Genomic DNA, 21,405 nt, shown 5'->3' with positions numbered 1-21,405 from the left:
GGCAATAAATTTTAATGCTGAGAAAATGCACTAAGTAGAATTGGGGAAGCCATATGTCGAGCTTTAGTTGTTTTGGTTGGGGGTGTAGGGTCTCATGTAATCCTGGCTGCCTTGGAACTTCCTGTGTAGTCTTAGAAGACCTTCACATGACCCCCACTGTTTACCTCTCAAATGCTGGTTTGACAGCTCTGTGCTACCAACCTTGGTGACTGAGAATTGTTTTCAGTTGGTTTTTTTTTTTTAACTTAGCCAGCACAACCTATCTTGTTCAATTAAAAATAATTGGCAGAAGGGACGCAGGAGATGGCTCAATGGGCAAAGCTGCTTCCTACCAAGACTAACGATCTCAGGATCCATGTTGTGGGACAAGAGAACTGACTTCTCTAAGTTTTCCTCTGGCCTCCAAACTTGTGCCATGGCATAGGCTCACCAACCACCTCCACCCCCATAAGTCTCTAAATAAATTCAATTAAATTTTACTTGGGGCCGGGCGGTGGTGGCGCACGCCTTTATTCCCAGCACTCGGGAGGCAGAGGCAGGCGGATCTCTGTGAGTTCGAGGCCCGGAGAAACCCTGTCTCAAAAATCCCCCCCTCAAAAAAACTTTTACTTGGTATTTTAATTAGACTAATGGAGGCACATAGTGACTGTAGAGTGACGTGCAATGACTTTAAGAGATTAGCTTCATTCCGTCATAGGACTCCTGAAAGTGATAAAGACCCCAGTTTAATTCCTAGTTTTCCATTCTGACAGGAGGGATGAATAATCTAAGAATCCATTACTGAGTCTGCCAAGGAACTCTTCCTTCTCTGTAAACTTTTGGGCATGACCTAATGAAAGTTTTGGTAAACGGTTTGTCTCCTGCAGTTTCTGAAGCCAATATCCCGAGGAATCCTGAAGGCTGACCAAGTCCCTCTGGCATGTGTTTCCAAGAAGACCCTGCATCTGTGGCCTGGCTCCGACTCTGAGCCCCATTCAGTGATGGGTCAGACCTGATGACTCACACCAGTGATCACAACCATTAGGATGCCGAGAAAGGAGGAATCCTGAGGAAAACTAGGGTGGTGTCCATCTTGGGCAGTGTGGGATGCCTGGGAGACCCATTGTGACCCATGGTGTGGCCTTCCCTCATCTTTGTTGGATGTGAAAGCGTTCATTGTTTCATCGTGAGAGCTTCAGTTACATATCACCCTGAAAGGGTTTGGGTTTTTTTTTTTCCAGACATACCCTTTTGATCTTGCCAAAAGATGGACTCAGGACATTTTCCTCTAAATGACTAAGAAAAGTAAGTCTTTTTTTCTTTGATGCATGAATTGAAGGAGCCAGCGTGACAACATAGACACAAGCTCTCTAGAGCTAGCAAGGCCAAGGTTTAAATGGCATTTCCAGAAGTTAAATCTGTAATTAGGAGCTAATAACCGCCTTAGGGTTGCCCAGATTACTGTAAGAGACTATGGATGGGCAAAGAGGATTTGTTTAATCTGGGCAAGGCAGCTCATGATCCTGGCTCTTGGGAGTAGAAAACAGGACCAGAAGTTCAACCCTACTGGGTTAGGCAGTATTGATGATATTGGTGGATACTCAGACAGCTTTGATTTTTGATTTCATGTAGCCCAGGCTACCCTTGAACTTATGTAGCCCAGGATGACCTGGAACTCCTGAATCTCCTGCCAATAACTCCCAAATGCTGGGATTACAGGCCTGTGGCATAAAAGCCCAGTTCTTGGAAATTAAAAATGTCTTCTGACCACAAATGTCCATTTGTCTAGTAACTATAATAGAAAGGGATGAAGCTACCAAGGTCAGAAAGAATGTCTCTTGTTTTGTTTTGTTTTGTTTTGTTTTGTTTTGTTGATCTGTGTAACAGCCCTGGCTGTCCTGGAACTCCTCCATAGACCAGGCGGGCCTGGAACACACTGAGATCCACCTGCCTCTCTGCCTGCTGAGTGCTGGGATTAAAAGCAGGCGCCACCTCCGCCCCACTGCCTTCAGAAGTCTCAGGAGAAACTTCCCCATTCCTTTTGCTCTGCAGGCTGAAAGGTGAATGCCCCGAAAGGGTAAGCCCCTCCTAAGCTTGTTTTCAGAGACGTCGTCAGATAAACTTCTCCAAATCCAGTTTGGAGCGGAAGCGCCGGGTGACTAATATATCCTGGTCACTGAGCTGCCCGGGTTCCATCAGCCTGGACCTGGCACTCTGGGGACTTTATGCTCTGCCTGGGGCTGAGGTCCGGGAAAAATTCATCGATGACTGGCAGGCCGAGTCCCATGGGTGTCCCACTTGAGGATGAAGGGAAAGGGTCAGAGGTTGGCTCTGCCCAGGGCGGCCACGTCCAGAAAAAAAAAAATTCTTTAAGAGGCTGGCACGCGCCATAGAGTCAGGGCGGTCTCCCAGGTACAGCTTGACAGAACCTCCTCCTCCAAGCACCGCCCGCGCCGCGCAGCCGCGGTGTGGATGATCACGCCCTTCATGACGTCACAGTCCCCGCCCCTTGCGGAATCTGTGGGCGGGCCCGAGGCTCCGTGACGCATGCGCGCTTGCTCGGCGTAGGTGGCGCTAGATCCACCTGAGGAGGTTGTGGGGTGACGGCGCGGACGCCATTTTGTCGGTGTTTGTCGCAGCGGCGGCTGGAGAGCGACGGCGGCGGTTCGGCGACATTTCTCGGCCAACAGGCCTTTGGCTTTTGCGGAGGTGAGGCGCGCAGGGCCTCGCGGAGCTAAGTGGCTGAGGAAAGAACGGGCTTTGGGCCTCGGCTCCCATGTCTGTCTGTCTTGGCGGGGCACCGCTCAGCCGGCGGCGACAACACCCGAGCTGCTGCGGTTTCGCCGCTGAAGTCGCGGCCCGCGGGTGCTGGCCGGCCATGGTGGGAGCCGATGGGGAGACATTGGCGGGGCACGTCGCCGGCGCTGGTGTCCCCGGGAGTCGGGTCGCCCGCACCCCTCTTCGCTTCTCTCGGCGGCCCTGGCAGTGTGCGGAACTGGAGGCTTCCCCCGAGTCCGCCGTTCGCCCTGCCGGACTGCGCCAAAGGCCCTGGCCAGCTGCCCGGGGGAAGGTGGGGCGGGCACTGCGGCGATCCCGGTGGCTGGAGCTCACCTCCCGCTTCGAGGAACATGCTTGGGAGGGAAGGTCCGTCAGCCCTTGGGGCAGCCGGGTTTGGGTTTGGTTCTTTGCTCCCCGAAGAGGTCTCCCTGCCAGCCCTGGAAGTCGCCGTGGAGACCAGGCTGCCCTGGGACTCCGAAGATCCCCCTGCCTCTGCCTCCCGAGCGGCCTGGTTAAAGGCGGGCGTCGCCACGCCCAGCCTATTTGTTTGTTGGTTGGTTGTTGTAGCCGCCTCTCCCCCGTACTAACGCTGCCGAGAACGAACGGTGCTCTTTACCCTTTGCTGGAGTGGTCAGCCCTCCAAACCCCGTGGGCCGGTAGTCACCTGTCTTCTGTCGCTGCTGCTGCTGCTGCTTGACCCAGCTTTGAGCAAGCACCGGGGTGCCCCTTGTCCCCCACTTAGAAAATGCAGCCCTCCGAGAGGCTGGAAACTCCAGTCTCGATGTTTTTAAGCCTGTGTTTAGCATGGAGTTGCCAGATACCATACGGTTTTTAAGAGGGTGGTGGAGAATCGTATTTCCAATATGGGTATATGCATATTGGTTCCATTGTGTTATTCTATTGAAAGACACCAAGATTCTAGCATGTAGCGGTTTTTTTTTAAGTATTAGAGATAGTGTAATATTTTGAGGTAGCTTTCCTTCCCCTGTATGAGTAGGAACTCTTTATTCATATATGAGACCTGAAATCTTTCACTTTGCCTTATAAGTAAAGATTTCTTTATTGGTTTGTTTGAGGCAAGGTGGTACTCTGCAAAGCAGGCTGTCATCGGACCCGCTGTGTCAAAGCTCAGCCTGCCTCTGCGTCCACCATGGCATGTGCCTCCACACCTGACTAAGAAAATTAGTTCTGAACTTCACTGGAGATAAAGCAGGGGTGGAGGATGTTCAGCGGGAGCGGTCGGGACTGGGACCAACTGCTGGATTTTAAATAATAAATCTAGATAAATAAAGGAATACAGCTCTTGGGCTCTCACGAGGAATTTCTTTTAATTTTAATGTTTGATTGTTAATATCATTTGAGAATTCTGTCTCAATTCAGTAAACTAGTGTGGCAGGGTGAAATCTAAGGGGGAGGAGGGAACTGAAACAAACACATAAATAAGTTGTGAAACCCTACTTAATGGACAGTCGTAATGATGAGTCATCAGAAGCTGTAAATTTGCCTGCTGTTACTTAAGAGTGCTTAGTAGCCTAGTGCTTGAGATTCGGGATTCAATTCCCAAAGAAACAGAAAAAAAAAAAGGGCTTAATCAGACCAAAACCTAAATGTGGCTAAAATACAATTTTGATAATAGAAGGAATGGGTCAGCAGAATACCAGTAAAAATAGAGTGCTTTTTTGAAGAAAGTTTGAGTTTTGACATTTGCCATAAGTAAATTTGTAGTGCTTATTTTACTTTGCCATATTAAAATGACTATATCAAAGGGAATGCTTGCCTTACTTTTATTGAGGCAACAGGCAAGAATTTAGGAGGAGGGGGGTGACTTAACCCGTACTTGGTTTTTTTAACTGAGCTAAAAGAGAAGCCACATTATCAGAAAGATGCTTGAAAGGCTTCTCAGAACTAGAAGAAAGAGAATAGAATTTACTGAATATTTGGACAGGGAATACAGATCAGTGGTAGAGTCCTCGCCTAGCAATTCGGAACTATCACCACCACTACCACCCCCGCCTCACATTACATCCTCGGTAGTCAAGACAGAAAAAGAATGTGGATATCACACCCTGTGGTGTGATGCACATCATCTCTTAGGAACGCCTTGGAGGCAAGAACAAAAACTGCCTTCTTTCCAAGCCTGGAGTTTAATAGCTTTTGTTAGCATATTTTTCAGTCGTTTAGGCAAACTGAAGGTGGTTAAGTTGGTTTTGCTCCATTGGGGCTTTATTCAGCTCCTTTGCTAAGCTGTGGTCCTGTCCCATTCTATCCTCGTCCCCCCAATACACACAAACCGTTTAAACCCTGCTTAGCAGTGTTTTTAACTGGAACTGCAAAGACAGCACAGAGATTTAAGAGTGTGTACTGCTCTTGTAAAGGACCTGAGAATCCTGTGCCCTCTTGTGGCTTCCGTGAACAATTGCAGTCATGTGCAGCTTTCCCCCCATTAAAAATAAAATTAATCTTTTAAAAACTGCTTTGGGAAACTGGGTGGTAAGTAAAGGTGCATACCTTTGATCTCAGAGACCCATGTGGTGAACAGAGAGAACTAATTTTGGCAAATTGTCCATTGGCCTCATTATAAGGGCATGCAACATTTAGACACAAGCAAAAAGGATAAATGTTAGATACTGAGCCTGGGAGAATACAAGCTGTACACAGGAAGTTGTAAATGAAGTCTGAGCATTGTTACCATTATCTGATGTCACTGGCCAAGTCTCAGTTTAAAGATTGGTCTAATTCTGGCATTTAGAGAAAGGAACTCTACAGAGTTTAAGGAAAAAGAAGCCTCGTTAATAAAAGGCTCTTTACCTTTAAACCAGTCACTTCCATGATTCTCTTTTAATTGTTTATATTATGCTTTGCCAGGCTGAAGAACATTTGTGATACTATTGGGGTGAGCTAGCCATAAATATAGTGTGGGTGCTTTTCTTTAATCATTTCAGTCTTGACTTTTAAAATCCAAATTCAGAGGCTGAGAGTATAGCTCAGTTGGTAAAATTGTTAACATAAGAGTGACCTAATTAAGACATCAGCATAAGCAGAAGATAACGAAATCATTCTGTCTATGCTTTGTCTATGCTTGAACTGTTTTGTGTGTCAGGGATGCATATGTGCATTCTGGTTCATGTATGGGCCAGAGGTTAACATGGGTGTATCCATGTCTCTTTATTAATTTTGAGGCAAGGTCTCTCATTGAACCTGGTACTTGCCAGTTAAGCTAGACTGACTAGCCAATGAGTTTCAGGAATCTGTATGCCCCACCCTCACCTCCAGGTCTGGAATTACAGTTCTGGGCTATGGTGTCTGGCTTTTTATATGGATGTGAGCAATCTGAAATGAAGTCCTCATACTTGCACAGCATGTCCATTACTAGCTGACTAATCTCTCAAGTCCTTGAACAATTTTAATTGACCCTTTTTTAAAAAAAATTAAAGGATAGCCAGGTGCATCCTTTAAATGCATGCCTTTAATACCAGCACTTGGGTGTCAAAGGTAGGCAGATCTCTTTGAGTTTGGGACCAGCCTGTTCTACAGAGTGAGTTCCAGGACAGCCAGGGCTACATGGAGAAACCCTGTCTCAAAACACAAAAAAGATTAAAGTCAATGAGTATTTTTGAAGGCAAACACTAACTTGAGGATTTCTCCTTTTACTAAGTAGTGAAAGAAAATGTGTTAAAGGCTCATTGTTGCCCATCATTTAGTATTAGGTCAGTCCCATTCATCAGTCAATCTCATAGCAGTGCTAATGTGTTCTAAGCTTTGGGGAATATACCTAAAAGATTGTAAGAACCTGTGTGGCCCTGTGTGTAATTATACAACCATCTTTAGCTTTCCAGCTCACCCTTTCCCCCTCTTGGTTAACAGATGCGGCATTCCAAACGAACTCACTGCCCCGACTGGGATGGCAGAGAAAGCTGGGGCCGTGACAGCTACAGTGGAAGTCACAAACGGAAGAGGAGATCTCACAGTAGTACGCAAGAAAACAGGCATTGTAAACCACATCATCAGTTTAAAGACTCTGATTGGTAAATGACTTGTATTTTAAGTTCTAACGGTTTAAAAATTTGTCATTTATTTTTATAGCTTTTATCAAATTTAGAATTCAGGCAACATGTTTATTCATTCAAAAAGCAGTTAAGAGTGCCATTATAGGCTAGCTTCTGTAGTGCTGAGACTATAACTGTGAATAAAGTAGTTTCTCATATATCTGACTAGGAATGATGGGAGACAGGTAGTTGCTCAGCAAGCGAATGAAAAATAAGGACTCTGGGGATGTAGTTCAATGCTAGAACACTTGGTACCGTCTATGCATGATGTCCTAAAATCCTTAAAAACCCCTTCATCACAAAAGGGAGGGGGATGCAAAAGGATATATATAATGATACCCAATGAGTGGCTTTAAATTGTATAGGAAGATGGTATGTATATTTGGGTGTGCAAAAAGTGTTTCACAATTGAGATGTCACAGAGGGTGGTTAATACAAATGAGAAAGGCAGCATACTTTTGAGAACATTAAAGTGCTTTGAGGATTAGTCACTTGTGTTCTACAGGGTATGTTTATAGAAGAAAACCAATGGGTATGTCTGAGATTTTTTAGGAACTTGCTCTGGTAATTTAGGATAGAGCCTTAGTTAAAAAATTATGGAAATCTTATTATGGTATAAAATTTGAAGGTAATATGTGTACATAGGATTAAAAGAATCTTAAAAGTTCTAAATAGTAAAGAAAGGCTAGGTGAGTAGTTTCTTTCACTCTGCCTTCCATTAATTTCCCCTTTTCATTCGTTTTGTTGGTTCTATGTTTTCTCCTTGTTTGTACAGATGTTCCATTGGGGCTGTTTACCAGATTGCTTTCTAAATTAGCCAGCTGGGGTTACTTTAAAAAACAGTATGTAATTTTTTTTCCTTCTCCGTGCTAAACAGAGTTATTCTGTCAAAGAGCTTGTTTGTAGTTCCTGTACAATAATCATGCTTTATTAAACAGTTATGTGAGGGGTAAGGTTTATGGCAAGATTGAATGACCAGACCTTTGTAATGAACAATACACAATACAAATTGTCTGTACCTCACTATTACAGTATACAAAGTACAAAATACTATTTAAGGCTTATCATCTTAAAACTAATTATTCATAGTTCTGGTATATATTATATATGTGTAAAGGTTGATTTGAGGGATTTGTATTCATAATTATAAAAAACAAGTCAGTTCGATTAGCCACTAAGCCATCACTGCCATTTTTGACATTGACACCGGACACATTTTGTGGTGGTTATTCATCCTAATCCAGAATATTCATTAACTGTAAAAAAAAATGAAAGCTAAACATTTTATAAATATTTTAACAAAATTACTGGGAAATTGAAGGAACAAAGAATAAAGGAGCAACAGGTTGGAAACTATTGCCCGTTACTGAATTACTTCTCACTGTCTGTTCCTAAAGGATCTTTGTGTACAAATCTTTGCCTGTGAAAGTAGATTCTGAGAAGAGGCATTTTCAAGTTAAAGGGTATGAAATCTCACAAGGTTCTTGTTGCATATTCTCTTTTCTTTTTCTAGAATGCTTATAACATTCTCCTTCATGCTGTCTCTAGTTTTGTCTGTTTTAAATTGTTTTCTTAATCTAAATTTCTAGTGAATTTGTGAAGAATTTTTACATCAGTTGTTTTCTGTTAAAGTATGTTTCTTACTGATTTATAAGACTTTATTATGTATTAATTATTTGAGCCCTTTGTTACATGCATTATTTAACCTTTTTCCCCTGACTTAACTTTTGGCAGTAGCCTGTGAGTTTGGTCTCTGTCTTTCAGGAGACTTAATTAATCTATTGTCTCAAATACTGGAAAGACCAACATAGCTGTAAATAACCTTTATATATTTGTCTTCCCGTAACACAGAATACCAAGTTTTAAACCTTTGATAAATTTCATGACTGGAAATCACCTAGGAGGTATGCAGACTAAGATTCAGACTCTGTGGCCTGGGTCCTCATTTACAAACTCTGTATTCAGTATTAGTGCTACTAGGCCATCCTTTCACAAACACCTGTAGTATGGTGTGTGGGGGGGGCTTCTATTGACATTCTCCTGGGTGAAATTGGCTCTTGATACAGTCATCTACTTGCTGTCTAACTATAGATATATGCATCCTAAGCCTCTGCCTGGTGGTGCCTGTCTGTGTGTTAGATGGCACTCTGCTGTTCTCCTGGAATTTCTTCTGCTGTGTATTTTGTCCAATCCTGACTTTCCTTTAAGATGCTTATCTGTCTTTGTCATGAATTCTTCCCTAATCATTTTAATCTAATTGAATTCTTTGCCTTCCCTGAGTCTAAGTGATCATTTGCACCTTTTCAACTTATTTTTCATTTGTCTATTTTGATTTTGATTTTTCTTTCTCTTTGTGAGTAATCTTAAGTTGTTCATTTGTTGGCAGAGACTTTGCCTTATATGATTTTGTTTTATCTCCCACAGGACCTGTGTGGAAATAAAAACAAATTTCAGTGCACTCAACAGTTTGAGCTGTTTTGAAAAGTTACAATGAAATATTCACTGGGCATTCAGTGGATATTTTTAAAAGATGAAATCTGTTATTCTGTCTACCCTGTCTACAGCTTGTATAATTCTGTGGACTTTAATCTTTAACCTTTGGTCTTTGGTTGTGATAAACTGGAAAGGTCCTTCTCATGCTAGTTCTACTCATGGTAGTGCATCACCACTTCCATTTTTTTATCATTGATAGAGTGTTTGTCAGCAGGGCCAGTTTCACATAGTATTCCAGTTAAAGATTATCAGTCTAGTTTTTTTAAGGTAGACTTTGGATGTGGTGGAGGCGGGTGTGATACCTTATAAAATTAAGTAGGAAGCCCTTAAAATATGACATCTAGTTTGTTGTGTTTCATCCAGATTTCTGTTTTAGACCAATTGACTCAGGCCTAGAGTTTTATCTGAATAGCCTGAGTTGTTTCTCCAGAGGTTAGGAAGAACTTGAGAATGATGCTAGGCAATAAGAAAACCCAGCCTGAATTAGATGCCAGTCCTGTTGAGTAGTTGTCCTTAGGGATGTTTCTCTCTGTTTCTGCTTAAACCAGCACTTGGGAAGGAAATGACAGCATATTCTGGGGAGTATAAAGGGGTTGGTGGGGGCAGCCTCAGCAACATCTGTCACTCCATTGCTTGTCAGGATTATTTAGCTGATTTGTCTGACTGGGCAGGTGTCCCCTCTCTCCCTCAGTGCTCCATGTGCATCCCTCTTGAAGCTTCGCACTCTGTTGAAGAGGACACTCATCCCAGGTAGAGGGGGGATGGGAAACTGGGCCAAATGAATCTGTCCGTTTCTTTCCATCAGATCAGGACACTTAACTTGGATCCACTGACTTCCTGAGGTCCATGACCTCCATGAAGTTCTTGCCAAGTTTTGTTTATGCATTTGTACATTTCTCGGGGGAAAGGGTCTATAACCTTTCCCATAAGGTTCTCAAAGGGATCTGTAGAAGCACTGTGGCACTAGAAAATGCTGTTTTCTTTTCTATTTCTTGGGTATTTTGCAAGAGTCACAGGAAATTAGTAATGCAAAGTGGGGCTAGAGTGATGGTTCAGCCGTTAAAAGGCTAGGCTAACAACCAAAAATAATAAATGCAAAGCAAGTAGAGTAGGAGGCTATCCAGGGTCCTGGACCCTTTCTTGTTAGGAGGGTTGATTTTAGATGTGTTTGGCACACTAGGCAGGCCTCAGAAGTTCTGGTGTCTGATTTTCAAAACAGGAGTCAGAAAACTTAAACATAGAAAAGAGAGGAGATAGAATAGGTGACATGTAGGGCAGTAGTGACAGTTTGCAAATCTTAGCTTTTGCCACTAGTGTGCTCTGCAACAATGGTATATCCTTTAGGGATCTTAATTGAGTTAGTAAATGAAAGGGCTGAAATACATTTAAGGTTCCTTGTATCTGTGATACACAGTACAGAAGAGTCTGTCTGGGATATCCAAAAATGCGCTTAACATTTAAAGGGAAAGGAATTCTCTTTTGCCTTTCTCTGAATATGTGTGGCTCTGAGAGAGGGAAAGGAAGCTATCTTTAGATGCCTGTGTATTGCAGAACAGGTTTGCAGATTTGGTCTTGATTTTTAAGAAGGTAAAGGAACATTTAATTATACATATATTGTAATTAAAGCTTTGTTCCTTGGTATGAATTGTTGGCAGCAATTTTCTAATGTGTGGGGGTTTTGTTTTGTTTTGTTTTGTTTTTTGGAGATGGTTTCATGTGGCCCAGACTGGCTTCAGATTTGCAGTGTACCTCAGGATGACCTTGAATTCATGATCCTCCTGCCCTCACCTTCCAAATGCTGGGATTGCAGGCATATACCAACATGCCTGGCTGTATAGAAATTATATATGGAAATATATATTTGGTTAAAGTTATTAAGTTATCTGAGATAAGTACAAATTTCATCTCATCAATTAGAATTTTTCTTTTCATTGAGTTAGCTATTTAAACCAAGAATTCTTGAGAATTTTGTTTGAACCACATTATTCCAGAATGAAGAGAATAATTTGAAATTCTTTAATATGTTTGCAGTCACTATTTAGAAGCAAGATGCTTGAATGAAAGAGATTATCGGGATCGAAGATACATTGATGAGTACAGAAATGATTACTGCGAAGGATATGTTCCCAGACATTATCATAGAGACATTGAAAGCTCTTACCGGATCCACTGCAGTAAATCCTCAGTACGAAGCAGGAGAAGCAGCCCTAAAAGGAAGCATAATAGACACTGTGCAAGTCATCAGTCACATTCGGTATGAGTGATTTGTTTTTATTTTGAATGGATTCTATTTGTAAGGCTCTAAAAAAAGTAATAAGATTCTAAAAGTTTCTTTAATGCTATTTGGATATGCTATAATTTATATTTATATTACTTGAATTCTTAAAGGAAATGAACACATTCTCATAACTGACTCCTGTGTATTAGCTAGTCTTCACTTGCCCACACTTACTCATTCTGCAAACCAGATCATGAGCTTGTTGGTTTTAATAGTAAAACATCTTATTTTGTGGTTGTGCAGTATATTTAAAAACTGAGGCACCCATATCTTTCTTTGAATGTAAACATTTTTTAAATTATTTTGAAAGAAACTACTTTACTGATAATTGGAAACAACTCAGGCGAGTCACACTGTTGGGGTGCTTAGCTGTTGCTGACCAGTGTGTAGTATAGCTCCTAGTGCAGCACATCATTGTCTGCAGTTAATTTTGCTAAAGTTCTGAACTGGGTGCTGAATGGGAAATGTATTGAAAAAGCCAGACAGCTTTAATTTGTAAATTTCAAGGTAGCATTTCCCTCCCCAAGTTTTTTCTGTAGAACTACCTTTTACTAGATTGAAGATTGAAATTAGTCTTTACTTCCCCCTCTTATTATGATATCTATTTTTAAATGTTGCTAAAAGAGAACAATTTCAACTAATCTTGACATTTTTCTGACAAACTTAGACAACTCAACTCACAGCATATGGTTATATCAGAAAATAGTAAATCTTGACATTGCATTCTTTAAACTTCAGACTTCAATTAAATCAGTATTTTAAAGAGACAATTGTGTTGTTTTTTTCTATTGCCACTTTAAGTATCTTATCTGAAAATCTGTTCCTTGCCATGTTTTTCTTCTGTAACATAAACTGTGCCCTGTGAATTTCTGGGGACTGAATTTGAAATTGCTCCTGCCAACTGTTCGTGGCCTGGTGCTTATCTGAATGCCTGAATATCTCCCCGCTGAATGAATTGCGTATTCTGCCCTGAATTCACTCTGATATATTGATTGGCTGGACGATCTTGGTGCTGCCCACTTGCCGTTCCAGAAGAGCCACCGAAGGAAAAGATCCAGGAGTATAGAGGATGATGAGGAGGGTCACCTGATCTGTCAAAGTGGAGACGTTCTAAGAGCAAGATGTATAGAATATTTTTCAACACTTTTTAAACTTTGCAGACAGAATAATCTTTTAAAGAATAGTTTGTCAGCGGGGGGCTAAAGACTCTTCATTGCTTTTTTGTTTTGTTTTTTGTGGGTTTGTTTGTTCTTTTGTATTTCTTCTTTTCTGTAGAATTTAAATATTTCTATTCTTTAAATTCCAAAATAATCAGTGGAGTTTGAGATTAGAGCAAGACAGATAGCGCTATCTAATTGCTTTGTAGCAGCTGAAAATACAATAACTTGAGCGATGAAACCTTAGTTATGTTTTGCTAGAGATCATTTGGAAATATGCCACACTTAAGCATTCATTGTTTGAACAACTGTATAATTGTACCTCAGGTACTTAGACTCTTTCTCTCCCTCACTTTAGATGAAATCGTGGACACTTTAGGTGAAGGGGCCTTTGGCAAAGTTGTAGAGTGCATTGACCATGGCATGTAAGTTTGCTTTTTCTTTCTTGACTATTTTAATGAAATGTATTTTAAAGTGGTTGCTGCAAGTTTTTCTGAGAGGTATTCAACAAGATTTCTGTAACTCAATATCATTTATGTGCCATGAGTATTAGTTTTGTTGGTGTGCGATGGCAGTTTCTCTCAGATGGAGTTTACTCTGTAATTAAAGGAGTACTCAAGTTCAGTAGGATTCAGCTACTTTTGGATTGCAGAGTCAATAAAGTAATTCCAGTTTCATATATTAAAATGCGATTTCTGAACTACAGAGAAATTCCATTAGGACCTGTAAAGTCTACATTCTCTGGGATATACTTACCTACTTCATTGCACCTTGTCCCTTAGAACCTCTGTTCTGTGTGTGGTTTTACTACTTTTTTGTAAGTGAACTTCTTAAAATAATTTAGTGAAGCTACATCTTTCTAAAATAACATCTTTAATTTTTTAAAGGGTATAATTTTCCAGCTTACTGTATATATTGCGGTAGTTGAGGTTTATTTTTGGTTTGGTTTGGTTTGGTTTTGGTTTTTTTGTTTTTGAGACAGGGTTTCTCTGTAGCTTTGGGGCCTATCCTGGAACTCTCTCTGTTGTAGTGATATTTCATTTGTATTTTAATAAATAGAGCTTACCTAAAGACCAGAGAATAAAACAGCTCCACTGGTCAGCCTTACAGACCAGGCAGTAGTGACACACATCTTTAATCCCAGTAGCCACACTAGTTAGCTATAGAAACCTGGTAGTAGTAGTGCATGCCTTTAATCCTAGCCCTAGAGAGGAATATAAGATGAAAGGAGACAGCTCTCAGACACAGTCTCATTCTGAGGACTCCTGGAGGTAGTATCACCATTTTCAGACTGAGATAGAGTGGTAAGAGCCAGCTGCTTTTCTTTTCTGATCTTCAGGTTGAACCCCAAATATCTATCTGCCTTGGGTTTTTATTAATTGTGTTACATTTGAATAGCAATCAGTGAGGCTGTTTTTCTCTCTGATCTTCAGACAAGCTTTATTCATTAAAATACAAATGAAATATCATTATACTCTGTAGACCAGCCTGACCTCAGACTCACAGAGCTCCACCTGCCTCTGCCTCCCAAGTGCACTGCCACTGCCTGACTAATAGCCTTGAAAGTAAAGTTTATCTGTGTTTAGACATATTTGGTGAATCTTAGTATCATAGCCACTTGATCTGTGCTGTTATCCATGAACAAACTGCTTGAGTTCATACTTGGAAATGTTTATTGTTGGCCCAGCGTGTGACTGACATGGGCAAGCAAGGTCCTGTTTCCATCACTAACCAAAAAAAAAAAAACCTCTAAAAATTTCTTTCATCTCATTGTCCATGATTTTCGCAAAATACTATTAATATTCTTTAAGAATTATTATTGGAAATGCCCACTGCTCTTACTGTAGCTATTTCTACATACTTGAATGAGTCTGCTTGGAGGGAGGGACCTCAATAGCTTATAGTGTCTTTAGCCAGTTGTTTGATAGGCTCACAGTTTGTCAGGGCTCAGTTGTGTCTGATTGTATAAATTGCTATTTTATTGTATAAGTAGTTGGGGCTTCATCTCTTGTGAGGATGTCTTAATACTCATCTGCCTTTGTCATTAGACCGAGGCATGTAGTAGTGAGTCCCATTGTTCAATACTAGCACCTGTGCCTTGTCTTTTGCACAGAATAGATCCTGCCTAGCAAATGAACAAATGATATGATTGTATATGTGTGCTACACTTTAAAATGTTTTGTATGAAATATAAATGTAAATTTTTAAAAACATCTTAAAATTACTAAGTATTATGTGAATGATTGCTTTGTTTTGAAAAGATGTTCTGTAACCTAGGGTATTAATGGACTCTGAAAGAGTTAGAACAATAATATGGGAGACATGTAATTACAACTGTATTTTAGGAGACTGAGGTAGGAGTATCACAAATTCAGTGTCAGTCTGGGCTACAGAATGAATTTAAGCCTAGCCTGAGCTATATATAGTGAAATCTGGTCTCAAAAACAAAACAAAAAAAGAAAGTGCTTTTCACAGGGTATGCAATTTTATCCCACTGCTTATATATTTAGCATCATCATCTTTTGTTTTTAAGGGATGGCTTACATGTAGCAGTGAAAATTGTAAAAAATGTAGGCCGTTACCGGGAGGCAGCTCGCTCTGAAATCCAAGTGTTGGAGCACTTGAACAGCACTGACCCCAACAGTGTCTTGTAAGTATACATTGAACCACAAGCTGTCATGCTACGTGAGCTGCTCACTTCTGTGCACTCAGTTATTATTTTGATCTCTTTTAGCCGATGTGTCCAGATGCTAGAATGGTTTGATCATCATGGTCATGTTTGTATTGTGTTTGAACTGCTGGGACTTAGTACCTATGATTTTATTAAAGAAAATAGCTTTCTGCCATTTCAAATTGACCACATCAGGCAAATGGCTTATCAGATCTGCCAATCTATAAATTGTAAGTATTCGTGAATACACGGTTTATTTTATTGTCTTTATTATCTAATCAGCATATGAATACTTGCAGGTTACAGGTAAAGATGAAATCCCTTTTGACCCCCATATCCTAGCCCCAGTTGAAATCTAAGTGAGACTAATGATGGTTTTCTGTTTTCTTTATAGTTTTACATCATAATAAATTAACTCATACGGATCTAAAACCTGAAAATATTTTATTTGTGAAGTCTGACTATGTAGTCAAATACAATTCTAAAATGGTAAGTTAAAAACTTGTTTTAATTTTTGATGTTGTCTTTAAAATTAATGTAGCTTGGTGGTCCTTGAATGAGGAATTTCACTTCAGAACCTATTTATATCTGATGTTCGTCTACAAATAAAGAAGGAATAGAATGCTTGTATCCCAGTTGCAGGAGGGGGATAGAGAGGCGGGAAGGGTAAAGAGGGAGGATTCATTTGCACATTTTATGAGTAGTGTTATAGAATGTTTTATGTCTTTATTGAGTTTCATTTTTACTCAACTGTGTCTCTAGAAACGAGATGAACGCACACTGAAAAACACAGATATCAAAGTTGTTGACTTTGGAAGTGCAACATATGATGACGAACATCATAGTACCTTGGTGTCCACACGGCACTACAGAGCTCCAGAGGTCATTTTGGGTTAGTAGACACCAGACTTCCTTACACTCTAAATGTTGAAGGTCATGGTTAAACTAAAATGATATTAGCAGGATACAGAAATGAGTTTTGTCTGTTTCTCCTGTGTGACAGTGTTTGTGAAAGGTATTCTAAGTGCTGATGATTTGTGACCCTCAAGTGATAGTAACAGTGGGTATGTTTGGTTAAGGCATCATAGTCTTGTGATTGTGGGGTTATGTAGTCACTTATTTCCACTCTATTGGCAAAGTAAGGCTCTGCCACAGGTGCCCAGGGTTTGGTTGGCTGACTTAGACATGATAGGTAAGGAGCAGGAGGAAAGAGACTTTAAGCAAGAGTCTCTGTTAGCTATTATGGGAGAAAGTTGGAAGTGAAAGGGCAGAATTTAGAAACTCAGAGAGTATGTATTACACCTCAAAACTTTCAAGTCACTGATGGGATTGGGGCCTTGGAAACAAAACAGAAGAGGTGCTATTGGTTGATACAGATCTGAAGTTGGAGTCACTGGAAAGGGAATCTGGAGTCTGGGGAATTAGAATACTGTGGTGTTCCCCAGGGTGAAGGCGGATTAGAGAGGAAAATGTAGTTGGGTGCTGCAGTAAAGGGAAAGCAGTTGCTTTAGATATTAGCAGTCGGATAACAGTGGGAAAGAGTGAGATGAAGTTCTCCTAGTATCAGAAGGGATTCATTGACTAATGGGGTAAAGGGCTACAGTTAGTCACCTGAGGAAAAGTATATTGAGGTATAATGATTGAAAACTTTGATTAGAGCTCAAATTCTAGTGTCTGAAGATGTTGCTCTATTGCTATATAAGTTTCCAGTGGTGAACATTGTGGAATGAACAAAGGTGACTATATGGGACCAGGTGTGGTGGCACCCACTTGTAAGACTGAGGAAAATACCAAGTTCCAGACAAGCCTGAGCTATGTGCACCAAAATTGTAAATCCTGAGGTTGCTCTTGTAGCCTCCCAGGTAGACTATAAAGAGCACCTGAGTGTGAGGAAGGGTCAGCAGCTTAAAGGTGTTCAATAGTAACATGCTTGTTTGTTTTTGATAGCTTTAGGTTGGGCTCAGCCTTGTGATGTTTGGAGCATAGGCTGCATTCTTATTGAGTATTACCTTGGGTTTACAGTCTTTCAGGTATGTATCTAATACGTTTTATTTGATGATCTTTAATGAATTTTGTGTTATGTGCTTTATATTTAGCTTCCACATTGGAGATTTACCATAGATCATTATTATTAAAAGTAAAACATAAATATTTTTCTGAAAGCACAGTTGATTGAAGTCCTGCCACTAGTGAGGTTGTAACTTGCTTTGAATGTGTATGCTGTCTATAATGTGAAATTCATGTAGAGTTCATATTATATGTTCTGCTTTTTCTCTTTTTTGTTTTATAGAACTTCTTGAACTTTATATTAGTGTTAATGTGGCTAATTGTAATTCTGCTCTGGCTATGCTAACCATGTTTCTAAATACATAAAAATATGGAACTGGCTAGGTATGATGACACATACTAATAGTCGTGTTACTAAGGAGGCTGAAACAAGAGGATCAAGTTGTGAGGCCTCACCTACCTAGTGAAGTTAAGGCCAGTCTTGACTGCAAAAGGAATCATCTGTCTCACAAAACAAAAACAAATGTGGGAGTAGTAATATTTATTCCTCTCAATAATAATGATTTTTGAGTTGGGGGGGGGTGTTGGTTTTTTTTGTTTTGTTTTATTTGAGACAGGGTTTTTTCTGTTTCTGCCCTAGCTGTCCTGGAACTAGCTCTTTTGTAGACCAGGCTGGCCTCGAATTCAGAGAGATCCACTTGCCTCTGTCTCCCAAGTGCTGGAATAAAAGGCGTGCACCACCATGGCCCGGCAGTAATAGTGTTTTAAAGGCAATTGCTTGGGCCTCATAATTGATAAATGTAAAAGGCATTAAATACAACACATAATCTTTGCTCTCTAGAACAAAGATTGGCAAAGTGTGGGCTGTTGTAAAAGTGCTCCTTGCTGCCTGATAAAGAGAAAAGGTATTTTGCCAGCAGCTCATCCTAAAATATCTTTTGTCTGAATAACTTTTTCAGAGAAAAAGTTAGCCTGCCTCAGCTCTAGACTAGACAGCATTTCACCTATGTGTCCAACTGCTGCTTTTCTGGTGTAGCAACTCTTATTAGTTTTGAATAAGATTCTTGACTTTTGTTGTCAGCTTTGCTTAGTTATGAGCTATGTGCCTTTGTCTTAATCTCTTTGAATTCACATTCCTAAACAAAGCTCAAGAATTGTTTGAACAACTATACTACCCGGGATAAGTAAGCATAATAGTGGTCTAGTTAAATCGTTTATGAAAAGGAAATTGTTGCATTTTTTGTTAGGCACTTTTCATGTTGGTTACCAGATAGATCTTGGACTGTACTGTGTTTGCACAAGACAGCATAGCTCTTTCAGTATCAGTCATCTTTGAAGAATATGTAAACTGTGTAACTGGCTAATCTAGTCTTTTTGTTGTTGTTAATTTATTTATTTGAGGGAATGCACACATGTGGAAGATAACTTGTGGGAGTTGGTTCTTTTATGATGTGAGTCCCAGGGGTTGGACTCAGATCTTTAATCTTGGCAACAAGGGCCTTTTACCCATAAAGCCATCTCTGGCCTTTATTCATTTTATTTTATTTGGTATTTCAAGACAGGGTTTCTCTGTATAATCCAACCTGTCTCAGAACCCACTCTGTAGAGCAGGCTGACCTCGAACTCGGAGAGTTCCCCCTGCCTCTGCCTCCCAAGTGTGTGCAACCTCTAGCTTAGACTAGTCCTTCTTTATCAGCATATATTTTTACTCTTCTTTTTTATGTGCATGTAAGGAAGTAGAGAGTGCTAAATTCCTTTTTCCTGAATTTTTTTTTCTTTAGACTCATGATAGTAAGGAGCACCTGGCAATGATGGAGCGGATATTAGGACCCATCCCAGTGCACATGATCCAAAAGACAAGGTTTGTCTAAGATGCATTCAATGAATGGCCTGTTCTGAGGACTACAGATCTGGAAGTAAAAAGAAATTCTGTACAAATGATAACTTAGAGCTATAATCTTAGCATTTTTAAGAGGTCATTTTCAAAAAATAATTTAGTACTCAGAGTAACTTTTATGTAGATTTTTCTTTAAGTTGATGAAAAAAGCAATACATGTGAGAGCCCATTCTTTCTGGAGTCTGTCAGTCTTGTTTGGTTTTCCTGTTGTTGCTCTGCGCCCTTGAACAGGATAGTGAGTGTTTTCTAGCTCACCTGGGAAGTTGTTAAAAAATTCCCATTCCTATCCATATCTGGTGAGATAGAATTCCCCACCAGGAGTCTTCCTTTGTAAAGTGAGTGTTTTCTCACTTGTGAACTGTCTAGTTGAGATAACTAAAATTCCCCAGAGTAGATGAAAAAGGAAGATCCTGTCATGTTAACAATATTTAAAAAATTACACACAGGTAAATATATGTCTGTACATTTAGAGAGAGATCTGTTCTGTCTTGTCCCTACCAAGTTGATGACAAGGTAAAAATGTGGAACTTTGCTTATTTTATTTTAACTTCAACTTCTTTTCTCTTGTAGGAAACGCAAATATTTCCACCATAACCAGCTAGATTGGGATGAGCATAGCTCAGCTGGGAGATATGTTAGGAGACGCTGCAAGCCATTGAAGGTAAAGGGATAAAAGATTAATGATTAAGTCACATTTTCATTTATGTCTTTATGTAACAAGACCATTTCCTCCAGGAATTTATGCTGTGTCATGATGAAGAGCATGAAAAGCTGTTTGACCTGGTTCGAAGAATGTTGGAGTATGACCCAACGAAAAGGATTACCTTGGATGAAGCATTGCAGCACCCTTTCTTTGACTTATTAAAAAGGAAATGAATGGGAATCAGTGGTCTTCCTATATACTTCTCTAGAAGCAATTACTTTAAGACTGTGTCAGTCAACTAAACATTCTAATATTTTTGTAAACATTAAATTATTTTGTACAGTTAAGTGTAAATACTGTATGTTTTGTATCAATAGCATAGCTACCTTGTTAAGTATAGTGTTGATAATGAATGCAATATGAGTTAAAATGAATTTTCCCTTTTGATGTTAATTGCCATTTTTAAAGGCCTTTGGAATACCCTTTGTGTCCAGTGATTAAAGTGATTGGTCTTGTCTTTTGTACATGAAGGTTGACTCTGAAGTGATTTTTTTTTTCTTGAGTAAAAGGAAATCTTGACCACTTTGTGTGATTGAGTATTCTTTATACACCTCAAATGTAGAACTTTTCATGAGAAAGGTGGTTTTTGTTATTGATTATTGAACAGGCAGCAGTCTAGGTGGGCAGATTTTAAAAACTAAAACTCAGGAAAATTAGCATAGTAAAAGTTTCATTAAATTTTCTGGCCAGGCCTTGGTGGCGCATGCCTTTAATGCCAGCATTCAGGAGGCAGAGGCAGGCGGATCTCTGAGTTTGAAAACATCCTGGTCTACAGAATGAGTTCCAGGACAGACTCCAAAGCTACACAAAGAAACCCTGTCTCAAAAAAACAAAACAATTTTTTTTCTGTTCTTTTCTTCGTGATGTCAACAGGCCCTCATGGAAAGATACCTGATTAGTCTATGAAGGAGTTTAATCAGACCACAAATACATCATTTAAGACTTAAATCTTAATTTAACGTTGCAGACAGATTTGAGCTGTATCTGTCTATATTTCAAAGCACAAATATATAGAGCTTTCTTCTGCGTGACAAATAGTTAAAGCCAGGCTGTACTATACTGTCTAGAGGCAGTCTTCCTAGTACAGTAGAGCTAGGAACTTCAGTATCACAGAATTGCACATAAAGTATATCTAGGCTTCTAATGTCAGCATACACCTTCAGAACATTTCTAAGTTTTATTTTTCCCATCCCATTCTTCAGTCCACTTCCTAGGCTTCCCTAAGCCTGTCTTTTCCCCAGCGTGGGTTCCGGGGCCCCATCCCAAAAAACTTTTCATAGGCTGATCTTGGTGTAAAGGGGGAAAAAAAGATGATCACATTTCTTAAGTTATTGATTGCTTTTCGGGGCTGGAGAGATGGTTCAGTAGTTAAGATCATGTACTTTTATTAGATTCC

The 21,405-nt window shown here is 40.1% G+C and overlaps 1 protein-coding gene across 7 annotated transcripts; it reads left to right on the top strand.

The window, feature by feature from the left end:
* Positions 1-2,567: 2,567 nt before the first annotated feature.
* Clk4 (CDC like kinase 4) lies at positions 2,568-20,528 on the top strand. Of its 7 annotated transcripts, XM_041664983.1 has the most exons (15): positions 2,574-2,688; positions 6,622-6,782; positions 7,579-7,645; positions 8,201-8,266; positions 11,328-11,550; positions 12,607-12,697; positions 13,090-13,156; positions 15,265-15,381; positions 15,466-15,632; positions 15,797-15,891; positions 16,165-16,294; positions 17,350-17,432; positions 19,191-19,270; positions 19,877-19,967; positions 20,042-20,528. In XM_041664983.1, the coding sequence occupies exons 2-15, from the start codon at positions 6,659-6,661 to the stop codon at positions 20,180-20,182; spliced, it is 1,542 nt and encodes a 513-aa protein (XP_041520917.1). In that variant the 5' UTR covers positions 2,574-2,688; positions 6,622-6,658; the 3' UTR covers positions 20,183-20,528. The 7 variants fall into 7 exon arrangements, with proteins under 7 accessions (XP_041520918.1, XP_041520919.1, XP_041520917.1 ...); XM_041664984.1 differs by lacking the exon at positions 7,579-7,645 and having other exon boundaries at positions 2,568-2,688; XM_041664988.1 differs by lacking the exons at positions 2,574-2,688; positions 7,579-7,645 and adding an exon at positions 9,988-10,046 and having other exon boundaries at positions 6,719-6,782.
* Positions 20,529-21,405: the final 877 nt, after the last annotated feature.

Source organism: Microtus oregoni, unplaced genomic scaffold, assembly GCF_018167655.1.
Source record: "Microtus oregoni isolate MIOR12 unplaced genomic scaffold, Mior012 000015F_ref0000493, whole genome shotgun sequence".
In the NCBI taxonomy this organism is placed as follows: Eukaryota; Metazoa; Chordata; class Mammalia; order Rodentia; family Cricetidae; genus Microtus; species Microtus oregoni.
The sequence above is the reverse complement of the archived record's forward strand: the minus strand, read 5'-3'. Positions and strand labels throughout refer to the sequence as shown.